General features: G+C 48.4%; 3 protein-coding genes across 5 annotated transcripts in view; all 3 read left to right on the top strand.

Annotated features, from left to right (window-relative positions):
* Positions 1-2,296, top strand: part of mxd4 (MAX dimerization protein 4) — a 26,852-nt gene extending 24,556 nt beyond the window's left edge. The window contains exon 6 of the mRNA XM_058385955.1: positions 1-2,296. This exon is cut by the window's left edge and continues 552 nt beyond it. The gene's annotated coding sequence lies outside the window, so the exon portion shown is untranslated.
* A 6,809-nt stretch (positions 2,297-9,105) lies between these two features.
* ndufb6 (NADH:ubiquinone oxidoreductase subunit B) lies at positions 9,106-14,285 on the top strand. 2 transcript variants are annotated; one of them, XM_058383806.1, is made up of 5 exons: positions 9,106-9,149; positions 9,233-9,434; positions 11,846-11,938; positions 12,121-12,165; positions 14,145-14,285. In XM_058383806.1, the coding sequence occupies exons 2-5, from the start codon at positions 9,252-9,254 to the stop codon at positions 14,214-14,216; spliced, it is 393 nt and encodes a 130-aa protein (XP_058239789.1). In that variant the 5' UTR covers positions 9,106-9,149; positions 9,233-9,251; the 3' UTR covers positions 14,217-14,285. The 2 variants fall into 2 exon arrangements, with proteins under 2 accessions (XP_058239789.1, XP_058239784.1); XM_058383801.1 differs by having other exon boundaries at positions 9,109-9,434.
* A 597-nt stretch (positions 14,286-14,882) lies between these two features.
* On the top strand, positions 14,883-27,011 carry toporsa (topoisomerase I binding, arginine/serine-rich a). 2 transcript variants are annotated; one of them, XM_058383784.1, is made up of 2 exons: positions 14,883-14,952; positions 23,904-27,011. In XM_058383784.1, exon 2 carries the CDS (start codon positions 23,907-23,909, stop codon positions 26,148-26,150), a length of 2,244 nt encoding a protein of 747 aa, XP_058239767.1. In that variant the 5' UTR covers positions 14,883-14,952; positions 23,904-23,906; the 3' UTR covers positions 26,151-27,011. The 2 variants fall into 2 exon arrangements, with proteins under 2 accessions (XP_058239767.1, XP_058239759.1); XM_058383776.1 differs by having other exon boundaries at positions 14,902-15,105.
* Positions 27,012-27,054: the final 43 nt, after the last annotated feature.

Below are 27,054 nucleotides of genomic sequence, written 5' to 3'. Positions count from 1 at the left end.
TCATGTGGCATCACCAATAACATTTATTTTACTCCTTTCTTATGACATAACATTGCAGAATATATGTGTTTATAAGCAAAAAGCTAGCCTTCTAACCACTTCTGATGTCCTGTAATAGCATATAGTCAACACTGATTGGCTAATCAAATCTAACTCGGCTCCTCCCCCCTTGACAGAGGCCTAAGGTGTGTCAATGTATAAAAAAAGTGTGTCCTGGCTCCTGGCCAATCAGGATCCAGCCTTTTTTTCTCAGTAGCAATGTGATGTAGCAATAACGCCATTGTGTGTGTGTGTGTGTGTGTGTGTATAATTCACTAAAGCACTCACACACACTCAATGCAGCGTACACACACACACTCCTCACACAGTGATGCATCAGAGCCGGACGTAGCTTGTAGCAGAGATTAGCATGCAGCTACAACACAGTATGTTAATTTGCAGTATTTGTTGTGGACACACACACATCTGTCTTTATCTTTAGCATGCATCATCCCAAAATTTCAGCCAAAAAAAATTCACCCCTCAAAAAAAAAAAAAAAAAGCCTGTCTGCTCTGGTGTACTGGGCGTGGCCTGCCCTGTGATGTCATACTTACACTTTTTATACAGTGATTTTAGTTTGAAAGCTAGCAAGCTATTTATCTGTTCCTGATTAGCTCTTCCAGTAACATTGCCTCGGTCTGGTGTTAGCTAGTTAGCTGTAGAGGTGCCGTGTGTATGATGTCATCATGATAGCCACGCCCCCTCCACTTGCTGGGCAAATAAAAAAAAAGACTATAAACAACCGTGTATATTGAATAGAAGTGTATAAAAGTGTGTAGGTCACAGAGTGTGACTTTAGCTCTATATTTCTGTCAGAAATTTTTTATTCTATTTTCCTAAAATGCAAAAGACCAAAAAAAGAAAATATAAATAAAAATATAAATATAAATACTTACATATATAATTATATACAAGAAACGACAGGCTGAACTCGCCATCTTTCTGTGCCTTGGTCATGTCCCATTCCTCTGCCTGTACACTTCCCCTTACTCCCTATGCCCTACTCTCTACCACCTACTCAGGTCTACTTCCCCAGTTACACATGGAGGGTGTGGCCTGCCATGTTCTCATTCAACATGCAGACCATGCACTATGGAGTGTCCTGCATCCCCTTTGTCCCCAATATGGAGGACAGGGCCTGGGCATGTCTCAGTACAACATGTACAGTGTGCTCTTTAAGGAGAGCCCGCATGCCCCTTCCCCTTGCTCCGCATCCTCAGGTCTACTCCCTCGAGTACTCTCTCACTAACACCCTTCAACAGAGACCCTTCAACGGTGTGGTTGGGGTGTGTTCCAATCCAGCATGTAGACTTTAATCATCCCTCCGGGGGTTGTCTTATTCCTCATCTTGTTGACTTCCTCATATCCTCGAGCCCTACTCAGGTCTCCTTCCTGCACACGCTCAGTCACAGCCCACATCCTCGGATCGGAACTGAGGATATCTGGCTGGGGCGTGTCCCAATCCAACACGTGGACTCTTTAGGGTGCCTCCTTCATCCTCACTCACTCCTGTGGTTGTGGTCTTTATTCTTAGTGCAGAGGAAGACACTGGGAGAAGATTGATCATGGCAGCTTGGGCTCTTCCTCCCTCTCTCACCTTCTCCTAGTGCACTTCCTGTTAGTAATAGTGTTAACTCCTGCCCAGGGGGGTTGTGGGTAATGTAGTCCCTCTGATGAGCGTACTGAAGGTAGTGTGAGACAGACTGGTCTGAGATCAGTGTGAATGGGCAGCTATCATCACGAGGAACACACAAACACACACACACACACACACACACACACACACACACACCTCGCACAGAACCTCTTGATAGTGTGGGCGGGACTAAATATCTGAATATGAATTCAGAGAGAGTGAGACAGAAAAACTGACAGAGAATGAGACAGCGAGACAGACAGTGAGACAGCTCTAATACATTCCTATTATAAAGCCCTGAAGCACTTCACTTTTATTTCTCTGCACTTTTTTTCATCCCCTTTTAACGTTTTTTTTTCTTTAATCGTGATTCTAACACATCGTCTTCTTGTATCCTGTCTGTGTGATCAGAGTGGGGTCAGGGGGTAAGGGGTCAGAGGTCAGAAGGGTTCTGTGCCAGAGACCTTTTTATACAGGATGTGTAACATACATGCAGATTTATTTTTGTGTTTGTTTTTACACACACACACACACACACACACACACACACACACACACACACACACTGGTGCTTGTGTACTGAACAGTGTACTATACAGAAATAAAGCTGATTTTATACACACATGCCTCAGTGTGTTTTTCCTCTGTGGTTTAGAGCGCCACCTTCTGTCACGCAGAAACATGCCATCTGTTCATTTCATTTAGAATTATTATTTAATGAAGAGGTTAATTGTTTTGTGTTATTTATTATACACATTTTATTATGAAATTATTAACTAGTAAACAGACAGGGAAGGATTAAACATGTAGAATTTAAATAATAACAATAATAATAATAATAATAATAATAATAATAAATGTTGTAATTGAAATAAGGTAATAATTTAGCCAAGTCATTTCCACAGTCATGATGTCACTCAGTCACAGCCTGCATCATGTTAAGTTATCTTTATTGGTCACATATACATTACTTTACAGTGAAATTCTTTCTTCAAATTTCCCATCCTTTGGGGTTGGGGTCAGAGCGCAGGGTCAGCCATGATACACACCCCTCACCCCCCCACACACACCCCTCACACCCCCCACACACACCCCCCACACACTCTTACACCCCCCCACACACACCCCACACACACACTCTTACACCCCCCCACACACCCCTCACACACACACTCTACACCCCCCCACACACACTCACACACCCTCACACACACTCTACACACCCTCCACACACCCCTCACACACACTCTTACACACCCCTCACACACACTCTTACACACCCCACACACACACTCTTACACACCCCCACACACACCCCACACACTCTTACACACACCCCACACACCCTCACACACACTCTTACACTCCCCCCCACACACCCCACACACACACCCCACACACACACCCCACACACACACCCCACACACACACACCCCACACACACCCCACACACACCCCACACACCCCACACACACACTCTTACACACCCCTCACACACACTCTTACACACACCCCCACACACCCCTCACACACACTCTTACACACACCCCCTCACACACACTCTTACACACACCCCACACACCAACCCCTCACACACACCCCACACACCCCTCACACACACCCCACACACACCCTCACACACACCCCCACACACACACTCTTACACACACCCCACACACCCCTCACACACACCCCACACACCCCTCACACACACTCTTACACACACCCCACACACCCCTCACACACACTCTTACACCCCCCCACACACCCCTCACACACCCCTCACACACACTCTTACACACACCCCACACACCCCTCACACACACTCTTACACACCCCTCACACACCCCCCACACACCCCTCACACACACTCTTACACACACCCCTCACACACCCCCCACACACCCCTCACACACACACCCCACACACCCCTCACACACACTCTTACACACACCCCACACACCCCTCACACACACTCTTACACACCCCTCACACACCCCCCACACACCCCTCACACACACTCTTACACACACCCCACACACCCCCCACACACCCCTCACACACACTCTTACACACTCCCCACACACCCTCTCACACACACCCCTCACACACCCCTCACACACACTCTTACACACACCCCACACACCCTCACTCACACTCTTACCCCCCACACACCCCTCACACACACTCTTACACACAACCCCACACACCCCCCACACACACCCCACACACCCCTCACACACACTCTTACACACCCCCCACACACGCTCTTACACACACCCCACACACCCCTCACACACACCCCACACACCCCTCACACACACTCTTACACACACCCCACACACCCCCCACACACCCCTCACACACACTCTTACACACACCCCACACACCCCTCACACACACTCTTACACACACCCCACACACCCCTCACACACACTCTTACACACACCCCACACACCCCTCACACACACCCCACACACCCCTCACACACACTCTTACACACACCCCACACACCCCTCACACAAACTCTTACACACACCCCACACACCCCTCACACACACTCTTACACACACCCCACACACACCCCACACACCCCACACACTCTTACACACACCCCACACACCCCTCACACACACTCTTACACACACCCCACACACCCCTCACACACACCCCTCACACAAACTCTTACACACACCCCACACACCCCTCACACACACTCTTACACCCCCCCACACACCCCTCACACACACTCTTACACCCCCCCACACACCCCTCACACACCCCTCACACACACCCCACACACACACTCTTACACACACCCCACACACCCCTCACACACACTCTTACACACCCCTCACACACCCCTCACACACACTCTTACACACACCCCACACACCCCTCACACACACACCCCACACCCCTCACACACACTCTTACACACACCCCTCACACACCCCTCACACACACACCCCACACCCCTCACACACACTCTTACACACACCCCACACACCCCTCACACACCCCCACACACCCCTCACACACACTCTTACACACACCCCTCACACACACTCTTACACACACCTCACACACCCCACACACCTCTCACACACTCTTACACACACCCCACACACCCCTCACACACCCCTCACACACCCCTCACACACCCCACACACCTCTCACACACTCTTACACACACCCCACACCCCACACACCCCTCACACACCTCCTCACACACCCCTCACCCACTCTTACACACACCCCACACACCCCTCACACACACACTCTTACACACACCCCTCACACACACTCTTACACACACCCCTCACACACACCACCACACACCCCTCACACATACTCTTACACACACCCCACACACCCCTCACACACACCCCACACACCCCTCACACACACTCTTACACACCCCTCACACACACTCTTACACACCCCTCACACACACTCTTACACACCCCTCACACACACACCCCACACCCCTCACACACACTCTTACACACACCCCTCACACACCCCCCACACACCCCCCACACACACTCTTACACACACCTCACACACCCCTCACACCCCCACACACCCCACACCCCTCACACACACTCTTACACACCCCTCACACACACTCTTACACACACCCTCACACCCCCCACACCCTACACCCCACACCCCACACACCCCACACACCCTCTACACACACCCCACACACCCCCTCACACACACTCTTACACACACCCCTCACACACACCCCACACACCCCTCACACACACTCTTACACACACCCCACACACCCCTCACACACACTCTACACACACCCTCAAACACACACACCCCTCACACACACTCTTACACACACCCCTCACACACCCCCCACACACCCCTCACACACACACCCCACACACCCATCACACACACCCCACACACCCCTCACACAACTCTTACACACACCCCACACACCCCTCACACACACCCCACACACCCCTCACACACACTCTTACACACACCCCACACACCCCCCTCACACACTCTTACACACACCCCTCACACACACCCCACACACCCCTCACACACACTCTTACACACCCCACACCCCCCTCATACACCCCACACACCCCCTCTCACACTCTTACACACACCCCACACACACACACACTCTTACACACCCCACACACCCCTCACACACACTCTTACACACCCCTCACACACACTCTTACACACCCCACACACCCCTCACACACACCCCACACACTCTTACACACACCCCTCACACACACTCTTACACACCCCTCACACACACTCTTACACACCCCTCACACACACCCCACACACCCCTCACACACACCCCACACACCCCTCACACACACTCTTACACACCCCTCACACACACTCTTACACACCCCTCACACACACCCCACACACCCCACACACCCCTCACACACACTCTTACACACACCCCACACACACTCTTACACACCCCACACACACACTCTTACACACCCCTCACACACACCCCACCCACCCACCCCACACACACACTCTTACACACCCCACACACACACTCTTACACACCCCTCACACACACTCTTACACACCCCTCACACACACTCTTACACACCCCACACACACACTCTTACACACCCCTCACACACACTCTTACACACCCCTCACACACACTCTTACACACCCCACACACACACACTCTTACACACCCCACACACACACTCTTACACATCCCTCACACACACTCTTACACACCCCACACACCCCTCACACACACTCTTACACACCCCACACACACACTCTTACACACCCCACACACACACTCTTACACACCCCACACACCCCTCACACACACTCTTACACACCCCTCACACACACTCTTACACACCCCACACACACACCCCACACACCCCTCACACACACCCCACACACCCCACACACTCTTACACACACCCCTCACACACACCCCACACACCCCTCACACACACTCTTACACACCCCTCACACACACCCCACACACCCCTCACATACACTCTTACACACCCCTCACACACACCCCACACACCCCTCACACACACCCCACACACCCCTCACACACACTCTTACACACCCCTCACACACACTCTTACACACCCCTCACACACACCCCACACACCCCTCACACACACTCTTACACACACCCCTCACACACACCCCACACACCCCTCAAACACACTCTTACACACCCCTCACACACACTCTTACACAACCCTCACACACCCCTCACACACACTCTTACACACCCCTCACACACACTCTTACACAACCCTCACACACCCCTCACACACACCCCACACACCCCTCAAACACACTCTTACACACCCCTCACACACACTCTTACACAACCCTCACACACCCCTCACACACACTCTTACACACCCCTCACACACACTCTTACACAACCCTCACACACCCCTCACACACACTCTTACACACCCCACACACCCCTCACACACACTCTTACACACCCCACACACACACTCTTACACACCCCTCACACACACTCTTACACACCCCACACACCCCTCACACACACCCCTCACACACACTCTTACACACCCCACACACCCCTCACACACACCCCACACACACACTCTTACACACCCCACACACACACTCTTACACACCCCTCACACACACTCTTACACACCCCACACACCCCTCACACACACTCTTACACACCCCACACACACACTCTTACACACCCCTCACACACACTCTTACACACCCCTCACACACACTCTTACACACCCCACACACCCCTCAAACACACTCTTACACAACCCTCACACACACTCTTACACACCCACCCCACACACACTCTTACACACCCCACACACACACTCTTACACACCCCTCACACACACTCTTACACACCCCACACATACACTCTTACACACCCCTCACACACACTCTTACACACCCCACACACACTCTTACACACCCCACACACACACTCTTACACATCCCTCACACACACTCTTACACACCCCACACACCCCTCACACACACTCTTACACACCCCACACACACACTCTTACACATCCCTCACACACACTCTTACACACCCTCACACACACCCTACACACCCTCACACACACTCTTACACACCCCTCACACACACTCTTACACACCCCACACACACACACACTACTACACACACTCTTACACACCCCACACACACACTCTTACACATCCCTCACACACACTCTTACACACCCCACACACCCCTCACACACACTCTTACACACCCCTCACACACACTCTTACACACCCCACACACACACTACACACACTCTTACACACCCCACACACCCCTCACACACACTCTTACACACCCCACACACCCCTCACACACACTCTTACACACCCCACACACCCCTCACACACACTCTTACACACCCCACACACCCCTCACACACACTCTTACACACCCCACACACACACTCTTACACACCCCACACACACACTCTTACACACCCCACACACACACTCTTACACACCCCTCACACACACTTACACACCCCTCACACACACTCTTACACACCCCACACACACTCTTACACAACCCACACACACACTCTTACACACCCCACACACCCCTCACACACACTCTTACACACCCCACACACCCCTCACACACACTCTTACACACTCCACACACACACTCTTACACACCCCTCACACACACTCTTACACACCCCACACACACACTCTTACACACCCCACACACACTCTTACACACCCCACACACACTCTTACACACCCCACACACACACTCTTACACACCCCTCACACACACTCTTACACACCCCACACACCCCTCACACACACTTTTACACACCCCACACACACATTCTTACACACCCCACACACCCCTCACACACACTCTTACACACTCCACACACACACTCTTACACACCCCACACACCCCTCACACACACTCTTACACACCCCACACACCCCTCACACACACTCTTACACACCCCACACACCCCTCACACACACTCTTACACACCCCTCATTCAGTTAGATCTGAATATTCCGCTATGGGTTATCTTTTTTTATTTTTATTTTTTTAAATATATTTTTTATAAGCTTAAAAATAGAAATATTATTTATAAGATGAAAACTGAAGACATTAATTCGTAAATGTTAATTTATTAACTGCAGATTTTTTTATTCATAAAGTATCTAAGAACACCTTATTTATTTACTACAAATTTCACATGGAGCTATATTTCATATCCTCACAACAAAATTCCTTCTATAATTTGTTTGTTTTTGTAAATATAAATATATAAATATATTAGTTTTGTTTTGTTTTTTCTGTAATTTCCGATGTAAAAGTAGAGGAAGAAAATATCGCTGTGTTGTCGTACTTCCGGTTCCGGCGCGGTGCACTGTGGGATCGTTGTCCTCTCTCAGGTGTCATTGTACGCTGGTTCTGAGTTTATAATCAGGTTTATGATATTATTGTTGTAATTATTATTATTATTATTATTATTTAGAGTGTGTGTGAGAGTGTGTATGATGTCGGGGTACACGGCAGAGGAGAAGCTCCGGCTGCAGCAGTTATCTTCCCTGCGGCGCCGCTGGCTGAAGGAGCAGGAGCTGACCGCTCGGGAACCGCTGACCAGAACCGCGGCTCCGGGCCGAGTCCAGGCCTTCTGGACCTCCTTCCTCCAGCCACAGAGCCTCTGGAGGATCTACGTGAGTCTTTTAATGACATTAATGTACTTTATATATCACTGAATTAATATTAAACACTAAAGTCTGGAGTGTGTGTGTGTGTGTGTGTGTGTGTGTGTGTATGTATATATGTATATATGTATATATATATATATATATATATATATATATATATATATATATATATGTATGTATGTATGTATGTGTATATATATATATATATATGTATGTATGTATGTATGTATGTGTATATATATATATATATATATATATATATATATATATATACATACAATGTGAGTGAGTGAGTGAGTGAGTGAGTGAGAGTGTGTGTGAGAGTGTAGAACAGTTCAGTCCCGGGTGTTGAGGAGCCTGATGGCTTGAGGAAAGAAACTGTTACACAGTCTGGTTGTGAGGCCCGAATGCTCCGGTACCTCTTTCCAGATGGCAGGAGGGTGAAGAGTGTGTGTGTGGGGTGTGTAAGAGTGTGTGTGTGGGGTGTGTAAGAGTGTGTGTGTGGGGTGTGTAAGAGTGTGTGTGTGGGGTGTGTGGGGTGTGTGAGGGGTGTGTGTCTGTCCTCACTATCCCCTGAAGGGTCTTGTGATCTGAGACGGTCCAGTTCCCAAACCAGGCAGTGATGCAGCTGCTCAGGACGCTCTCCATGGTCCCTCTGTAGAACACAGTCAGGATGGGGGGAGGGAGATGGGCTTTCCTCAGCCTCCTCAGGAAGTAGAGACGCTGCTGGGCTTTCTTGGTGATGGAGCTGGTGTTGAGTGACCAGGTGAAGTTCTCTGCCAGATGAACACCAAGGAATTTGGTGTTCTTTACGATCTCCACGATGGATACGTCGATGTTCAGTGGAGAATGGTCACTCTGTGCTCTCCTGAAGTCAACAACCATCTCTTTAGTCTTGTCTTGGCTCTACACCAGGCTGTTAGCTGCTGCACCTCTTCTCTGTATGTTGACTCATTGTTCTTGCTGATGAGACCCACCATGGTCATGTCATTCGAGAACTTAATGTGTTCAGGATAAATACTGTGCCGCAATGCACAGATCCAACCACATCATAAACACACAGCAAAAAGACAGCACGAAACAAATACTTCTCCAACATTCCTGTAAATTTTATGTAAAGATCAGAGTTTTCACTCAATTAATTTATCATGAACATTACTGTATTCGTTTAGAAAAAAGCATTTTCTCCAGAGCTCTCTGATATTTGGACCTCTCTGTTTATTCAGGAGTGTGTTAGAGATAGATAAATAAATAAATAAATAATCACACAACGTCATCACTTTCTTATTTAAAAAGTGTAAGAAATCTACACTGTATTGCCAGAAGTTTTGGGACACCCCTCCAAATCATTGAATTCAGGTGTTCCAATCCCTTCCATGGCCACAGGTGTATAAAATCCAGCACCTAGGCATGCAGACTGCTTCTGCAAACATCTGTGAAAGAATGGGTTGCTTTGTGAAATTTCCTCAATATTAAATATTCCAGACTCAACAGTTAGTGGTAATATAACAAAGTGGAAGCAATTGGGAACAACAGAAACTCAGTCCATGAAGTGGTAGTCCATGTAAAATCACAGATCGGGGTCAGCACACTCTGAGGAGCAAAGACCTCCAAACGTCGTGTGGCCTTCAAATTAGCTCAAAATCAGTATAGAGAGCTTCATTGAACGGGTTTTCATGGCCGAGCAGCTGCATCCGAGCTTTACATCACCAAGTGCGATGCAAAGCATTGATGCAGTGGTGTAAATCAGCCGCCACTGGACTCAATGGTACTTACCTGACTGCATTGTGCCAAGTGTAAAGTTTGGTGGAGGGGGGATTATGGTGTGGGGTTGTTTTTCAGGAGTTGGACTCGGCCCCTTAGTTCCAGTGAAAGGAACTCTGAATGCTTCAGCTTCATACCAAGACGTTTTGGACAATTCCATGCTCCCAACTTTGTGGGAACAGTTTGGGGATGACCCCTTCCTGTTCCAACATGACTGCACACCAGTGACCAAAGCAAGGTCCATAAAGACATGGATGAGTGAGTTTGGTGTGGAGGAACTTGACTGACCTGCACAGAGTCCTGACTCAACCCCATAGAACACCTTTGGGATGAATTAGAGCGGAGACTGTGAGCCAGACCTTCTCGTCCAACATCAGTGCCTGACCTCACAAATGTGCTTCTAGAGGAACGGTCAAAAATTCCCATAAACACACTCCTAAACCTTGTGGACAGCCTTCCCAGAAGAGTTGAAGCTGTTATAGCTGTAAAGGGGCGGGGCAACTCCATATTACATTCATGTGCATGGAAAGGCCATTTGTTTGAGTTTATTACTGTTCGATGGACAACTTTACTCCATGTACTAGTAAATATTGTTATAAATGAGATTGTGTGTGTGTGTGTGTGTGTGTGTGTGTGTGTGTGTGTGTGTGTAGGCATTTAAGGCTTATAGTGCAGGTGCGTTTGCTCTGACCCGTGTCCTTATTCCAGCCTGGGTCGTCCACTACTACGTCAAATATCATCTGCTTGTGAGTATGAACATCATCATGTCAAAACTTCACAATGACATCACTCTGCTGTAATGACATCATAATGACATCAAAACTCAATAATCAAAACATCTTTAACATGTGATTGCCTGTAAGTTTCCTCTGTGATGTTGAGCAGAAGTGTTAATGTGTGTGTTAATGTGTTTGTGTGTGTATTACAGAATAAACCCTACAGTGTGGTGGAGCTGAAACCCAGACTCTTCCCAGTAAGTACACTAATGCCGAGTTCACACTGCAGGATTTTCAGAGAGTTCGGATCACTGCTGTGTTCACACTGCACCGCTATCTGTGTTAGCATTCAGTCTCTGTGTTCACACTGCACCGCTATCTGTGTTAGCATTCAGTCTCTGTGTTCACACTGCACCGCTATCTGTGTTAGCATTCAGTCTCTGTGTTCACACTGCACCGCTATCTGTGTTAGCATTCAGTCTCTGTGTTCACACCGCACCGCTATCTGTGTTAGCATTCAGTCTCTGTGTTCACGCTGCACCGCTATCTGTGTTAGCATTCAGTCTCTGCGTTCACGCTGCACCGCTATCTGTGTTAGCATTCAGTCTCTGTGTTCACGCTGCACCGCTATCTGTGTTAGCATTCAGTCTCTGTGTTCACGCTGCACCGCTATCTGTGTTAGCATTCAGTCTCTGCGTTCACGCTGCACCGCTATCTGTGTTAGCATTCAGTCTCTGCGTTCACGCTGCACCGCTATCTGTGTTAGCATTCAGTCTCTGCGTTCACGCTGCACCGCTATCTGTGTTAGCATTCAGTCTCTGCGTTCACGCTGCACCGCTATCTGTGTTAGCATTCAGTCTCTGCGTTCACGCTGCACCGCTATCTGTGTTAGCATTCAGTCTCTGCGTTCACGCTGCACCGCTATCTGTGTTAGCATTCAGTCTCTGCGTTCACGCTGCACCGCTATCTGTGTTAGCATTCAGTCTCTGCGTTCACGCTGCACCGCTATCTGTGTTAGCATTCAGTCTCTGTGTTCACACTGCACCGCTATCTGTGTTAGCATTCAGTCTCTGTGTTCACACTGCACCGCTATCTGTGTTAGCATTCAGTCTCTGTGTTCACACCGCACCGCTATCTGTGTTAGCATTCAGTCTCTGTGTTCACACCGCACCGCTATCTGTGTTAGCATTCAGTCTCTGTGTTCACACTGCACCGCTATCTGTGTTAGCATTCAGTCTCTGTGTTCACACTGCACCGCTATCTGTGTTAGCATTCAGTCTCTGTGTTCACACTGCACCGCTATCTGTGTTAGCATTCAGTCTCTGTGTTCACACTGCATGATGGATCGGTGACAGGAGGTTTCACACTGCATGACCTCACAATAGGTAGAATCGTCCACAAACTGCATTTCACAACCGAACGTACGCCAGAAATGCTTATATTGTGGTCTATAACTCCTCCCTGAACTGCCCTCTGCCCTGTATCTCACTCTCTCATTGGCTGTAGGTCATCTCCAAGGTATTTTATAACTCCTTTCACACTGTAGGATTTTGAGTTACTGACAGGTCCAGATATTTAGCATGCCAAATATTTCACAGACTCATTGGCAAAAAAAATCGGCAAAATCGTGCCGTGAACTCGGCATTGGACACACATCTTCACTACACACACACACACACACACACACACACACACACACACACACAGAGTTAGATTCTTCATGGTATGGATTATAAACTTTAGTAGAAAGGTTTGTTTGATCGTCTTCTCGCTTGAGCTGGTCTACATCAGGATTTATCAGCTGCACAGTTCTGCTCTCCCACATCCCAGAGCTGCAGCCGTGGTTTCAGATTCCATCGTTAATGCTGCAGCCGCTATGAGATGATCAGCTGTGGCCTTGAAGCCATGCACATGGTCAGCAACAACACTCCGCTAGTGTGTGGTGTATGAACAGTGCTCCATGAGTGTTCAGGTGAACAGTGTGTTCTAAGAATATATTCCTCCACCAACCCCACCAACTGCCTTATTCTGACGCTATAGTCTGCTGACACCAGTGGAACCCCATGTGTTCTTGCTCTGTACTCATTCAGCCTGAAGGTTCTGCTTGTCTGAGTCTCTCGTGTTCTAAAGAGCGATTTATTTTATTGAGTTACCGCACATGCAGACACATGGTTGGCAGGCAGACATTCCTAATAAAGTGTCCGGTTACATGAATTGTGTGTCTGTGTGTTTACAGGGTGATACCATTCTGGAGACAGGGGAGGTGATTCCTGAGATACCTGAGACTCATGGCCACGCCCACCACTGAGCAGTGCACCTGTAACATGAACAACTCTGTACATACTTCTGTATCTGATAATAAAGAGCTTTACCCAGACTCCTCATCCTCACACTCTCATTCCTCAAACTCCGTTTGACCCTGAGACATATTCCTCCGAACAGAAACACACGAGTGCAGCACTGTCAGAGTGTTTAATAACAGTGTTAGTATTTCAGTGACGAAGTGTACAACACTGACTATAACAATAATAATACTAAAGACAGTGGTAATATGAGCAGAATTAAAGTGTATGTATTTCTCAAATTTAATTTGTCCTTTGTGAATATTTTTTCAATATTGAGGCCAATATTTAAAATAACACTTTTTCTTATGTTTCTTTCTGAATTTCTGAGAATATAATTTCTTTTTAAGTAACACAGGAAGATATTCAGTTTGCTAGATCTTAAATAAAACTACATACACTGTTTTTCAGTGTGTGGGTGTTTGAGAACATCATGTATTTATTCTGTGTGTGTGAATGATTTTTATGATCTAAATAAAGATCAAATAAGGCATAATGTTCAGCTAACAAAATAGTTAAAGTCAAATCTGTAAAACATTTAAAATAATTTCAAATAAAGGGTTTTTAAAATAAAACCTTTATTTTGACAAGTTTGGCAAGGCAGAGTCTGCGACCTTTTATTTTGAAATCCGTCAAAACCGGAAGTTCTAAAAAAAAAAAAAGTCCAGCCAAAGTTTCCGGTCCGGAGAGGCGAGTAGAGCTGTAAGATTTGGTGTTATAAGTTGTTAATTTTACAGAATGTGACTTTTAACCTTTTAATAATTTGAGTGTGTGTTTATAGGATCAGTTTATATTCTTTAACATTCAACATTTTATTTGTAAATACACTTTAAATGATTTTATATCGGTACGATGGTGAGTTCTTTTTTTCTGCCGCTTTAGCTAATAAAACGTGTGTCTGTCTGTGCGTCTCTGTGTGCGTGTGTGTCTGTCTGTGTGTGTGTCTGTCTGTGTGTGTGTCTGTCTGTGTGTGTGTCTGTCTGTGTGTGTGTCTGTCTGTGTGTGTGTCTGTGTCTGTCTGTGTGTGTCTGTCTGTGTGTGTGTCTGTCTGTGTGTGTGTGTGTGTGTGTGTGTCTGTCTGTGTGTGTGTGTGTCTGTCTGTGTGTGTGTCTGTCTGTCTGTGTGTGTGTCTGTCTGTCTGTGTGTGTGTCTGTCTGTGCGTCTCTGTGTGCGTGTGTGTCTGTCTGTGTGTGTGTCTGTCTGTGCGTCTCTGTGTGCGTGTGTGTCTGTCTGTGTGTGTGTCTGTCTGTGTGTGTGTCTGTCTGTGTGTGTGTCTGTGTGTGTCTGTGTGTGTGTGTGTCTGTGTGTGTGTGTGTCTGTGTGTGTGTGTGTCTGTGTGTGTGTGTGTCTGTGTGTGTGTCTGTCTGTGTGTGTGTCTGTCTGTGTGTGTGTGTCTGTCTGTGTGTGTGTCTGTGTGTCTGTCTGTGTGTCTGTCTGTGTGTGTGTCTGTGTCTGTCTGTGTCTGTCTGTGTGTGTGTCTGTCTGTGTGTGTGTCTGTCTGTGCGTCTCTGTGTGCGTCTGTGTCTGTCTGTCTGTCTGTCTGTCTGTGTGTGTGTCTGTCTGTGTGTGTGTCTGTCTGTGTGTGTGTGTGTGTGTGTGTGTCTGTCTGTGTCTGTCTGTGTGTGTCTGTGTCTGTGTCTGTCTGTGTGTGTGTCTGTCTGTGTGTGTGTCTGTCTGTGCGTCTCTGTGTGCGTCTGTGTCTGTCTGTCTCTGTGTGTGTGTCTGTCTGTGTGTGTGTCTGTCTGTGTGTCTGTCTGTCTGTGCGTCTCTGTGTGCGTCTGTGTCTGTCTGTGTGTGTGTCTGTCTGTGTGTGTGTCTGTGTGTGTGTGTGTCTGTGTGTGTGTGTCTGTGTGTGTGTGTCTGTGTCTGTGTGTGTGTCTGTGTGTGTGTGTGTCTGTGTCTGTCTGTGTGTCTGTCTGTGTCTGTCTGTGTGTGTGTCTGTGTCTGTCTGTGTCTGTGTGTGTGTCTGTCTGTGTGTGTGTCTGTCTGTGTGTGTGTCTGTGTGTGTGTGTGTGTCTGTGTGTGTGTGTCTGTGTGTGTGTGTCTGTCTGTGTGTGTCTGTCTGTGTGTGTGTCTGTCTGTGTGTGTGTCTGTCTGTGTCTGTGTGTGAATGTGTGTGTGTCTGTCTGTGTGTGTGTCTGTCTGTGTATGTCTCTGTCTGTGTGTGTGTCTGTCTGTGCGTCTCTGTCTGTGTGCGTCTCTGTCTGTGTGCGTCTCTGTCTGTGTGCGTCTCTGTCTGTGTGCGTGTCTGTCTGTGTGCGTGTCTGTCTGTGTGCGTGTCTGTCTGTGTGCGTGTCTGTCTGTCTGCGTGTGTGTGTGTCTGCGTGTGTGTGTGTCTGTCTGTGTGTGTGTCTGTCTGTGTGTGTGTCTGTCTGTGTGTGTGTCTGTCTGTGTGTGTGTCTGTCTGTGCGTCTGTGTCTGTCTGTCTGTGCGTCTCTGTGTGCGTCTGTGTGTCTGTCTGTGTGTGTGTCTGTCTGTGCGTCTCTGTGTGCATCTGTGTCTGTCTGTGTGTGTGTCTGTCTGTGTGTGTGTCTGTCTGTGTCTGTCTGTGTGTGTGTCTGTGTCTGTCTGTGTGTGTGTCTGTGTCTGTCTGTGTGTGTGTCTGTCTGTGTCTGTCTGTGTGTGTGTCTGTCTGTGCGTCTGTGTGCGTCTGTGTCTGTCTGTGTGTGTGTCTGTCTGTGTGTGTGTGTCTGTCTGTGTGTGTGTCTGTGTGTGTGTGTGTGTGTGTGTGTGTGTGTCTGTCTGTGTCTGTCTGTGTGTGTGTCTGTCTGTGCGTCTCTGTGTGCGTCTGTGTCTGTCTGTGCGTCTCTGTGTGCGTCTGTCTGTCTGTGTGTGTGTCTGTGTCTGTCTGTGTGTGTGTCTGTCTGTGTCTGTCTGTGCGTCTGTGTGCGTCTGTGTCTGTCTGTGTGTGTCTGTCTGTGTGTATCGCTGACTGTGTGACTGACTGAGTGTGTGTCTGTCTGTGTCTGTCTGTGTGTCTGTCTGTGTCTGTCTGTCTGTGTGTCTGTGTCTGTCTGTCTGTGTGTCTGTGTCTGTCTGTGTGTGTGTCTGTCTGTGTGTGTGTCTGTCTGTGTGTGTGTGTGTGTCTGTCTGTGTCTGTCTGTGTGTGTGTCTGTCTGTGTGTGTGTCTGTCTGTGTCTGTCTGTGCGTCTCTGTGTGCGTCTGTGTCTGTCTGTGCGTCTCTGTGTGCGTCTGTCTGTCTGTGTGTGTGTCTGTGTCTGTCTGTGTGTGTGTGTCTGTCTGTGTCTGTCTGTGCGTCTGTGTGCGTCTGTGTCTGTCTGTGCGTCTCTGTGTGCATCTGTGTCTGTCTGTCTGTGTGTGTGTGTGTGTCTGTCTGTGTGTGTGTCTGTGTGTGTGTGTGTCTGTGTGTGTGTCTGTCTGTGTGTGTGTCTCTGTGCGTCTCTGTGTGCGTGTGTGTCTGTGTCTGTCTGTCTGTGCGTCTCTGTGTGTGTCTGTCTGTGCATCTCTGTGTGCGTGTGTGTCTGTGTCTGTCTGTGTGTGTCTGTCTGTGCGTCTCTGTGTGCGTCTGTGTCTGTCTGTGCGTCTGTGTGTGTCTGTCTGTGTGCGTGTGTCTGTGTCTGTCTGTGTGTGTCTGTCTGTCTGTGTGTGTCTGTCTGTGCGTCTCTGTGTGCGTGTGTGTCTGTGTCTGTCTGTGTGTGTCTGTCTGTGCGTCTGTGTCTGTCTGTGCGTCTGTGTGCGTCTGTGTCTGTCTGTGTGTGTCTGTCTGTGTGTGTCTGTCTGTGTGTGTGTGTGTCTGTCTGTGTGTGTCTGTCTGTGCATCTCTGTGTGCGTCTGTGTGTCTCTGTGTGTGTCTCTGTGTGCGTCTCTGTGTGCGTCTCTGTGTGCGTGTCTGTCTGTGTGTGTCTGTCTGTCTGTGTCTCTGTGTGCGTCTCTGTGTGTGTCTGTGTCTGTCTGTATGTGTGTGTCTGTGTGTGTGTCTGTGCGTCTCTGTGTGCGTCTGTGTGTGTGTGTGTGTGTGTGTCTGTCTGTGCGTCTCTGTGTGCGTCTGTGTGTGTGTGTCTGTCTGTGCGTCTCTGTGTGCGTCTCTGTGTGCGTCTGTGTGTGTCTGTATGTGTGTGTGTGTGTGTGTGTCTGTCTGTGTCTGTGTCTGTCTGTGCATCTCTGTGTGCGTCTGTGTCTGTCTGTGTGTGTCTGTCTGTGTGTCTCTGTGTGCGTCTGTGTGTGTCTGTCTGTGCGTCTCTGTGTGCGTCTGTGTGTGTCTGTCTGTGTGTGTGTCTGTCTGTGTGTGTGTCTGTCTGTGCGTCTCTGTGTGCGTCTGTGTCTGTCTGTGTGTGTCTGTCTGTGTGTGTGTCTGTCTGTGTGTCTGTCTGTGTGTGTGTCTGTCTGTGTCTGTCTGTGTGTCTGTCTGTGTCTGTCTGTGTGTGTGTCTGTGTCTGTCTGTGTGTGTGTCTGTGTCTGTCTGTGTCTGTGTGTGTGTCTGTCTGTGTGTGTGTCTGTCTGTGTGTGTGTGTGTGTCTGTCTGTGTCTGTCTGTGTGTGTGTCTGTCTGTGTGTGTGTCTGTCTGTGTCTGTCTGTGCGTCTCTGTGTGCGTCTGTGTCTGTCTGTGCGTCTCTGTGTGCGTCTGTCTGTCTGTGTGTGTGTCTGTGTCTGTCTGTGTGTGTGTGTCTGTCTGTGTCTGTCTGTGCGTCTGTGTGCGTCTGTGTCTGTCTGTGCGTCTCTGTGTGCATCTGTGTCTGTCTGTCTGTCTGTGTGTGTGTCTGTCTGTGTGTGTGTGTCTGTGTGTGTGTGTCTGTCTGTGTGTGTGTCTCTGTGCGTCTCTGTGTGCGTGTGTCTGTGTCTGTCTGTGTGTGTCTGTCTGTCTGTGTGTGTCTGTCTGTGCGTCTCTGTGTGCGTGTGTGTCTGTGTCTGTCTGTGTGTGTCTGTCTGTGCGTCTGTGTCTGTCTGTGCGTCTCTGTGTGCGTCTGTGTCTGTCTGTGTGTGTCTGTCTGTGTGTGTCTGTCTGTGTGTGTCTGTCTGTGTGTGTCTGTCTGTGTGTGTCTGTCTGTGCATCTCTGTGTGCGTCTGTGTGTGTCTGTGTGTCTCTGTGTGTGTCTCTGTGTGCGTCTCTGTGTGCGTCTCTGTGTGCGTCTCTGTGTGTGTGTCTGTCTGTGTGTGTCTGTCTGTCTGTGTCTCTGTGTGCGTCTCTGTGTGTGTCTGTGTCTGTCTGTATGTGTGTGTCTGTGTGTGTGTCTGTGCGTCTCTGTGTGCGTCTGTGTGTGTGTGTGTGTGTGTCTGTCTGTGCGTCTCTGTGTGCGTCTGTGTGTGTGTGTCTGTCTGTGCGTCTCTGTGTGCGTCTCTGTGTGCGTCTGTGTGTGTCTGTATGTGTGTGTGTGTGTGTGTCTGTCTGTGTCTGTCTGTGCGTCTCTGTCTGCGTCTGTGTGTCTCTGTCTGTGTGTGTGTGTGTCTGTCTGTCTGTGTGTGTCTGTGTGTCTCTGTGCGCGTGTCTCTGTGTGCGTCTGTGTCTGTCTGTGTGCGTCTGTGTGTGTGTCTGTCTGTGCGTCTCTGTGTGCGTCTGTGTGTGTGTGTGTGTCTGTCTGTGCGTCTCTGTGTGCGTGTGTGTCTGTCTGTGTGTCTGTCTGTGCGTCTCTGTGTGCGTCTGTGTCTGTTTGTGCGTCTCTGTGTGCGTCTGTGTGTGTGTCTGTCTGTGCGTCTGTGTGCGTGTGTGTGTCTGTCTGTGCGTGTCTCTGTGCGTCTCTGTGTGCGTCTGTGTCTGTCTGTGTGCGTCTGTTTGTGCGTCTGTGTGTGCGTCTGTGTGTGTGTGTGTCTGTGTCTGTCTGTGTGTGTCTGTGTGTGTGTCTGTCTGTGTGTGTGTGTGTGTCTGTCTGTGCGTCTCTGTGTGCGTGTGTGTCTGTCTGTGTGTCTGTCTGTGCGTCTCTGTGTGCGTCTGTGTCTGTTTGTGTGTGTCTGTTTGTGCGTCTCTGTGTGCGTCTGTGTGTGTGTCTGTCTGTGCGTCTGTGTGTGTGTGTGTGTCTGTCTGTGCGTGTCTCTGTGCGTCTCTGTGTGCGTCTGTGTCTGTCTGTGTGCGTCTGTTTGTGCGTCTGTGTGTGCGTCTGTGTGTGTGTGTGTGTGTGTCTGTGTGTGTGTCTGTGTGTGTGTGTCTGTGTGTGTGTCTGTCTGTGTGTGTGTCTGTCTGTGTGTGTGTCTGTCTGTGTGTGTGTCTGTGTCTGTCTGTGTGTGTCTGTCTGTGCGTCTCTGTGTGTGTCTGTGTCTGTCTGTGTGTGTCTGTCTGTGCGTCTGTGTGTGTGTGTGTCTGTCTGTGCGTCTCTGTGTGCGTCTGTGTGTGTGTGTGTCTGTGCGTCTCTGTGTTCGTCTCTGTGTGTGTGTCTGTCTGTCTGTCTGTGTGTGTCTGTCTCTGTGTGTTTGCATGCGTGTGTGTCTGTCTGTCTGTCTGTGTTCGTCTCTGTGTGTGTGTCTGTCTGTCTGTGTGTCTGTGTGCGTGTCTGTGTGCGTGTCTGTGTGCGTGTCTGTGTATGTCTGTGTGTGTCTGTGTGCGTGTCTGTGTATGTCTGTGTGTTTGTGTGTGTGTCTGTGTATGTCTGTGTGTGTGTGTGTGTGTCTGTCTGTGTGTGTGTCTGTCTGTGTGTGTGTCTGTCTGTGTGCGTGTCTGTCTGTGTGCGTGTCTGTATGTGTGTGTGTGTGTCTGTGTGTCTGTCTGTGTGCGTCTCTATGTGTCTGTGTGTGTGCGTGTGTGTGTCTGTGTGCGTGTCTGTGTATGTCTCTGTGTGTCTGTGTGCGTGTCTCTGTGTGTCTGTGTGCGTGTCTGTGTGTGTTTGTGTGTGTTTGTGTGTTTGTGTGCGTGTCTGTGTATCTCTGTGTGTGTTTGCGTGCGTGTCTGTGTGTGTTTGCGTGCGTGTCTGTGTGTGTTTGTGTGCGTGTCTGTGTGTGTTTGTGTGCGTGTCTGTGTGTGTTTGTGTGCGTGTCTCTGTGTGTCTGTGTGTGTTTGTGTGTTTGTGTGCGTGTCTGTGTATCTCTGTGTGTGTTTGCGTGCGTGTCTGTGTGCGTCTGTGTTTGCGTGCGTGTGTGTGTGTGTCAAATTTAAATGTTATTAGTCACATACATAATGGTACACAGTATGATATGCAGTGAAATGCTTACACCACTTTGTTTTGACCCTTGAAAAGGAAAAAGGATAAAATATGAAATATAAAATATAAAAATATATATAAAAACTACAGTTCCACAGTAGGTAAATAAAAATAAAATATAATATAAATATAATAAAATATAAGTAAAGTAAGGTAGGGTATATATGTATACAGAATATGTATATAACATAAATGTAAAATGTAAACAACTGTATTATACAGAACTATATAAAGTGTGCAGTAATGTGCAAGGTGCAGACAGCAGCAGTAGGGGGTGGTCATGTAGTAAAATAAGGTGATGAGAAGCAGTGGTATTGTCCATCTTTAAAGTGCAGATGTACACAAGTCCTCTTTGTGTATAAACGGGAGCAGAATGTGCAACATATATGTTTATGTTTTATGTATTGTGTGTCACTGTCCTGTAATGTGCAAATGTGCAGATGTACAGTGTGTTTGGTTTTGGTGTGTTCCAACATGTGTGTAGGAAGGATAGTGAGTCCAATCAGTTGAGTCCTATGTGAGGAGAGCTCATCTGTCCTGCATGGTGCTGTTCCCGAACCAGGTTGTGATGTTTCCTGTCAGGATGCTCTCTATGGTGCAGGAGTAAAAGTTCCTTAGCACCTTAGCAGGCAGTCTAAAGTCTCTCAAGCGTCTGAGGTGGAAGAGACACTGTCGGGGGGCCTTCTTCACCACGGTGTTGATGTGACAGGACCATGACAGATCCTGCGTGATGTGAACACCCAGGTATCTGAAGCTGTCCACTCTCTCCACTGGGCTCTCGCTGATCACTGGGGTCTGGTTGTTCCTCTCCTGCTTTCTGCTGAAGTCCACTATCAGCTCCTTAGTCTTGCTGACGTTAAGGAGGAGGTTGTTCTTCTGGCACCAGTTCTCCAGAGTCTTAATCTCCTCCAGGTAGGCCGACTCATTGTTGTTGGAGATCAGTCCGGCCACAATGGTGTCGTCAGCAAACTTGATAATGTTGGTGGAATTGGCCATGCAGTTGGCCATACAAAGAGTACAGCAGGGGGCTCAGAACACAACCCTGGGGGGCTCCAGTGCTGAGGGTGAGTGAGGCTGAGACATGTCTGCCCATCCTTACTGCCTGTGGTCTACCAGTTAGGAAATTGGAGATCCACTGACAAAGAGATGGGCTGAGTCCCAGGTGCTCCAGCTTGGTGGTGAGTGTGGAGGGGATTATAGTGTTAAATGCTGAACTGTAGTCAACAAACAGCATTCTAACATAATTCCCCTTTCTAGTGTCCAGGTGAGTGAGTGATGTGTGAAGGAGGTGGGAAATGGCATCGTCGGTGGAGCGGTTCGGACGGTAGGCGAACTGTAATGGATCCAGTGTGTCTGGTAGTGAAGAGATGATGAAGTCTCTGACCAGCCACTCAAAGCACTGAGGTCAGGGCTACAGGACGATAGTCGTTGAGGGAAGCAGGATGGGGTTTCTTCGGGACTGGAACAACGATGGACTCTTTGAAGCATGTGGGGATTGCCGACTGGGTTAAGAAGAGGTTGAATATGTCTGTGAACACAGGTGCTAGCTGGTCAGCGCAGGCTCTGAGGACTCGACCTGAGCTTCTGTCTGGTCCTGCTGCTTTCCTGGTGTTCACTCTCCTGAAGGCTCTCCTCATGTCATGCTCAGAGATGAACGCACTTCCGGTGTTGGCATTCTCTTCCTGTCTGCAGCCATTAGCATTAGCTGTAGCATTAGCTTTAGCTTTAGCATCGTTAGCTGCAGCCTCGAAGCGAGCGTAGAAGGTGTTCAGCTTGTCTGCCAGAGACACTTCCACATTCATCATACTGGATGTCGGTGCTTTATAGTCCGTTATTGTCCTTAGTCCCTGCCACAGGCTTCTAGAGTCACTCTGTTGGAACTGTGACTCTAGTTTCCTCCCGTGTGTGTGTGTCTGTTGTGTATTTATGTGTGTGACTGTTGTGTGTGTGACTGTTGTGTATGTGTGTGGTCGGATTTGTGGCGGCGTGTGTGCCAGTCAGACATAACAGACACGCTGTTGTGTCTGTTGTGTATGTGTGTGTTTGTGTCTGTTGTATATATGTGTGTCTGTTGCGTCTATGTGTGTCTGTTGCGTCTATGTGTGTGTTTGTTGTATATATGTGTGTCTGTTGTGTATGTGCGTGTCTGGTGTGTGTTTGTGTATATGTGTGTGTCTGTTGTGTATGTGCGTGTCTGGTGTGTGTTTGTTGTGTATATGTGTGTGTCTGTTGTGTGTATGTCTGGTGTGTGTTTGTTGTGTATATGTGTGTGTCTGTGTGTGTGTATGTGTGTGTGTATGTGTGTGTGTGTATGTGTGTGTGTATATGTGTGTGTCTGTTGTGTATGTGCGTGTCTGGTGTGTGTCTGTTGTGTATGTGTGTGTGTCTGTTGTGTATGTGTGTGTGTGTCTGTTGTGTATGTGTGTGTCTGGTGTGTGTTTGTTGTGTATATGTGTGTGTCTGTTGTGTGTGTGTGTCTGTGTCTGTGTGTGTGTATGTGTGTGTGTATGTTGTGTGTAAGGGTCATTTATCCCTGATGCTCATGATCTTTCCTCTGTAATGTTCCAGACGATGACGTCCACAGAGCCGGACATTGAGCTGCAGAAGGTGTGTGCTGCAGCCGAGACTCCGTATAAGGAGACGTCTCCGGACTCCAAGTGTCCGATCTGTCTGGACCGCTTCAGAAACGTGTCTTATGCGGACAAATGTTTCCACCGCTTCTGTTTCCGCTGCATCCTGGAGTGGGGCAAGAACAAAGCCGAGTGTCCGCTGTGCAAGCAGCCCTTCGGCTCCGTGTACCACTCGGTCCGGTCCGAGCACGACTTCAAAGTGTACGAGCTGCGTCCGGCCGAGAACGGCTCCTTCGGCAGCATGCAGGGTCAGAGGTTCCGTTATCGGACCACGCTAACACATGAACGCCGCAGGGCAGGACGGATGCAGGGGAGCTCTCGCCAACAGGAAGTGGTGCGTTTCAGGCGCTGGCTGTATCAGTGTGACGTGCGGGTGCACGGCGTGCGTGATGGAGGTCGTTCCCGCGACACGTCCGCCGAATTCTTCCGTAAAAATCCGGCGTGTCTGCACCGACTGGTTCCGTGGTTGAAGCGGGAGCTGGCAGTGCTTTACGGATCACATGACTCGGTTGCTGATGTCGTCCTTCACGTGATATTGTCTCTGATCACACGTCACGATATACAAGATGAGGCCTTCCTGCAGGAACTCCGCCCCTTCCTCTCATCAAGAACCGAGCACTTCTTGCATGAGTTCCTAAGTTTTGCAAGGTCACCATTCAACATGGAAGCGTATGATCGCCACGCTGTCTACGACTGCCCCGCCCCCTCTCACCTTTCTGCTGTTTCTGAGGATGATGGAGACCTTAGCTCTGCACCTTCACCCTGGGATGATGAAACTCCAGGTCCAAGCTATTCCAGTGCCACAAACAGTGTGTTCACTGTAACCATTAGTGATTTGGATGCAGACAGTGCAAGTGAAGAGGAAGACGCAGCAGAATCTATTAGCGTTAATGCTACCAGTAATCTCACTAACTCTCGAGCGGACGAGAATGATTACAGCAGCGATGGTGACTGTGTCATTGTAGGCTTCATCAAACCCACTGCCCAGCGGACTCCTGAGCTTGTCCAGCTGTCTTCTGATTCTGAAGCGTCAGTGCAGGAAGCTCCAGAACCATCAACCTCCAACCAGTCAGACCCCAGAGATCTGACTAATCGGAGAAGCCGGAATAGAGACGCTCTCTCCCACTCTGCTACAAAACAAAGCTGCAACAGAAGATACAGAAGCAGGGAGAGGAGTAGGGAAAGTTATTGTTTTAAACAGAGACGGCGCTCTCACTCGCTCAGCTATAAGGACAGAAGAAAAAGAAGCAAAGCAACCAATCACTGTTCTCGGTCCCACACATCCCGACACAGACACAGCAGATACACGAACACACACTACAGCCGAGACACACCACAACCATCATGTACACACTCACGATCTAAAACTCATTCACACTCAAGGTCAAGAACACTTCTATTGTCATGGTGTAGTGCTCGTGCTCGCTCGAGGTCCAGGAGTCGTGCTCGCTCGAGGTCCAGGAGTCGTGCTCGCTCGAGGTCCAGGAGTCGTGCTCGCTCGAGGTCCAGGAGTCGTGCTCGCTCGAGGTCCAGGAGTCGTGCTCGCTCGAGGTCCAGGAGTCGTGCTCGCTCGAGGTCCAGGAGTCGTGTACACACCTACAGTGGAAGTTGGAGAACACAGTCTTCTCTCCGGTACAGGAAACGATCTGAGTCCCTCTCTGTAAGCCCCGCCCCTTCCTCGCACAGGAGGTCAAGCCATGACAAAGCCTGTGGAAAGCGGAAACATAAATCCCTGCATGGGGAGAGAAGGAAGAGGAGCAAAGACAAGCATCATCATCCTAAAAAGAAGAAGAAGTGGAGGAGGAGGCAGAGCTCCAGCATGGAGGTTGGTGCTGAGCGTAGGAAGCATCATAAGAAGAAGAAAAAACACAAGACAGAGAGGAAGAATCGGAGTGAGAGGATGGGGCGGAGCTCAGAGTTGAGATCACATGCTGTCATCACTATCCACACTGACACACAGCCTGCTAAGGTGGGCACACCCCCAAGACATGCTGCAACAACAAACACAGAGCCTCTGGGTTCCTTCCACAGAACACCAGCTTCCTGCCCAACGTCTCATAACTGCACAGCTTTGAACCCTGCACCAGATGAAACTTTCCTGAATGATGCTCCAACACTTGCCACATCGTCACACGCTCCGAATAATTCCAGTCGAAACTCGGACGTTTCCACACCTCCACCGTGAAGCAAAGACTCTCTCCTCCATCAACTGCAGATTCTTTATGATCGTCTCGGACAGATTCGGTGCATTAAATCATATAAACTGTGACAAAACAATCCAGATCAAAGAGACGTTTTATATGATAATTCATTATCCTAATGACATCATGTATTTTCTGTTGTTTCTATAGAGACAACAAACCACTCTCCTGTGTTCTTCGCTTCATCACCACATGAGGGTTTGAGCATTTCCATGCTCCTGAAATTAAGTCAGATGTAGCGATTATTTTTCAGACTGCCTGTAAATATTAAAGATAATTTAAAATTTAGAGCTTTTATTGTCGTGTGATTGCAGAGTCTGACCACAAGAGGGAGACATTCTGCTGCAGTTTATTACAAAGCTACACCAACAGAGAAAAACAGTGATAATGACATTTAACACAAAAGATCTGTTAGGAGGAGAAATAAACCACATCTGGACTCAAGGATTTCGTCATAGCTCTTCATATAGTTTATATTTTTCTTCATTTGAGTATTATGAAGGTTATTGTTTATGAAAAGTACCTGATGATGAAGTTAAAGAAATCAAGGTTAGATTACTGAGTTCAATAATTTCTCATCGGACCAGATCAGATTCTGATGTGAAACACACTGACATCAGACAGAGGTGAACTACAGATCACTACAGATCACACTGTCCAAAAATATTAAAAATATAAATGTATATAAACTCCTAATATCCCTAAACCTTTCTTTATAAAAATAGTAATTAAGAATATGATGGTTTGGGCTCTGAGGTCCTGATAATGAACGTGTGGGCTAGAAAATATATGATATAATGCAAGATGATGATGATGATGATGATAATAATAGTAATAATAAGTCAAGCCAATTAAGTTTTTTTTTTTTAATTAAGCACACATTACAGA

The sequence above is a fragment of the Hemibagrus wyckioides genome, linkage group LG03, assembly GCF_019097595.1.
Source record: "Hemibagrus wyckioides isolate EC202008001 linkage group LG03, SWU_Hwy_1.0, whole genome shotgun sequence".
NCBI classification, from domain to species: Eukaryota; Metazoa; Chordata; class Actinopteri; order Siluriformes; family Bagridae; genus Hemibagrus; species Hemibagrus wyckioides.
The sequence above is the reverse complement of the archived record's forward strand: the minus strand, read 5'-3'. Positions and strand labels throughout refer to the sequence as shown.

What these genes read in the sequence shown, in the direction of transcription:
- ndufb6 (XM_058383806.1), top strand. Translation starts at nt 9,252, where the DNA reads ATGATGTCGGGGTACACGGCAGAGGAGAAGCTCCGGCTGCAGCAGTTA. An exon ending in ACGTCAAATATCATCTGCTT is followed by an intron (nt 11,939 to 12,120) that starts GTGAGTATGAAC and finishes TGTGTATTACAG; the next exon opens with AATAAACCCTACAGTGTGGT. An exon ending in TGAAACCCAGACTCTTCCCA is followed by an intron (nt 12,166 to 14,144) that starts GTAAGTACACTA and finishes GTGTGTTTACAG; the next exon opens with GGTGATACCATTCTGGAGAC.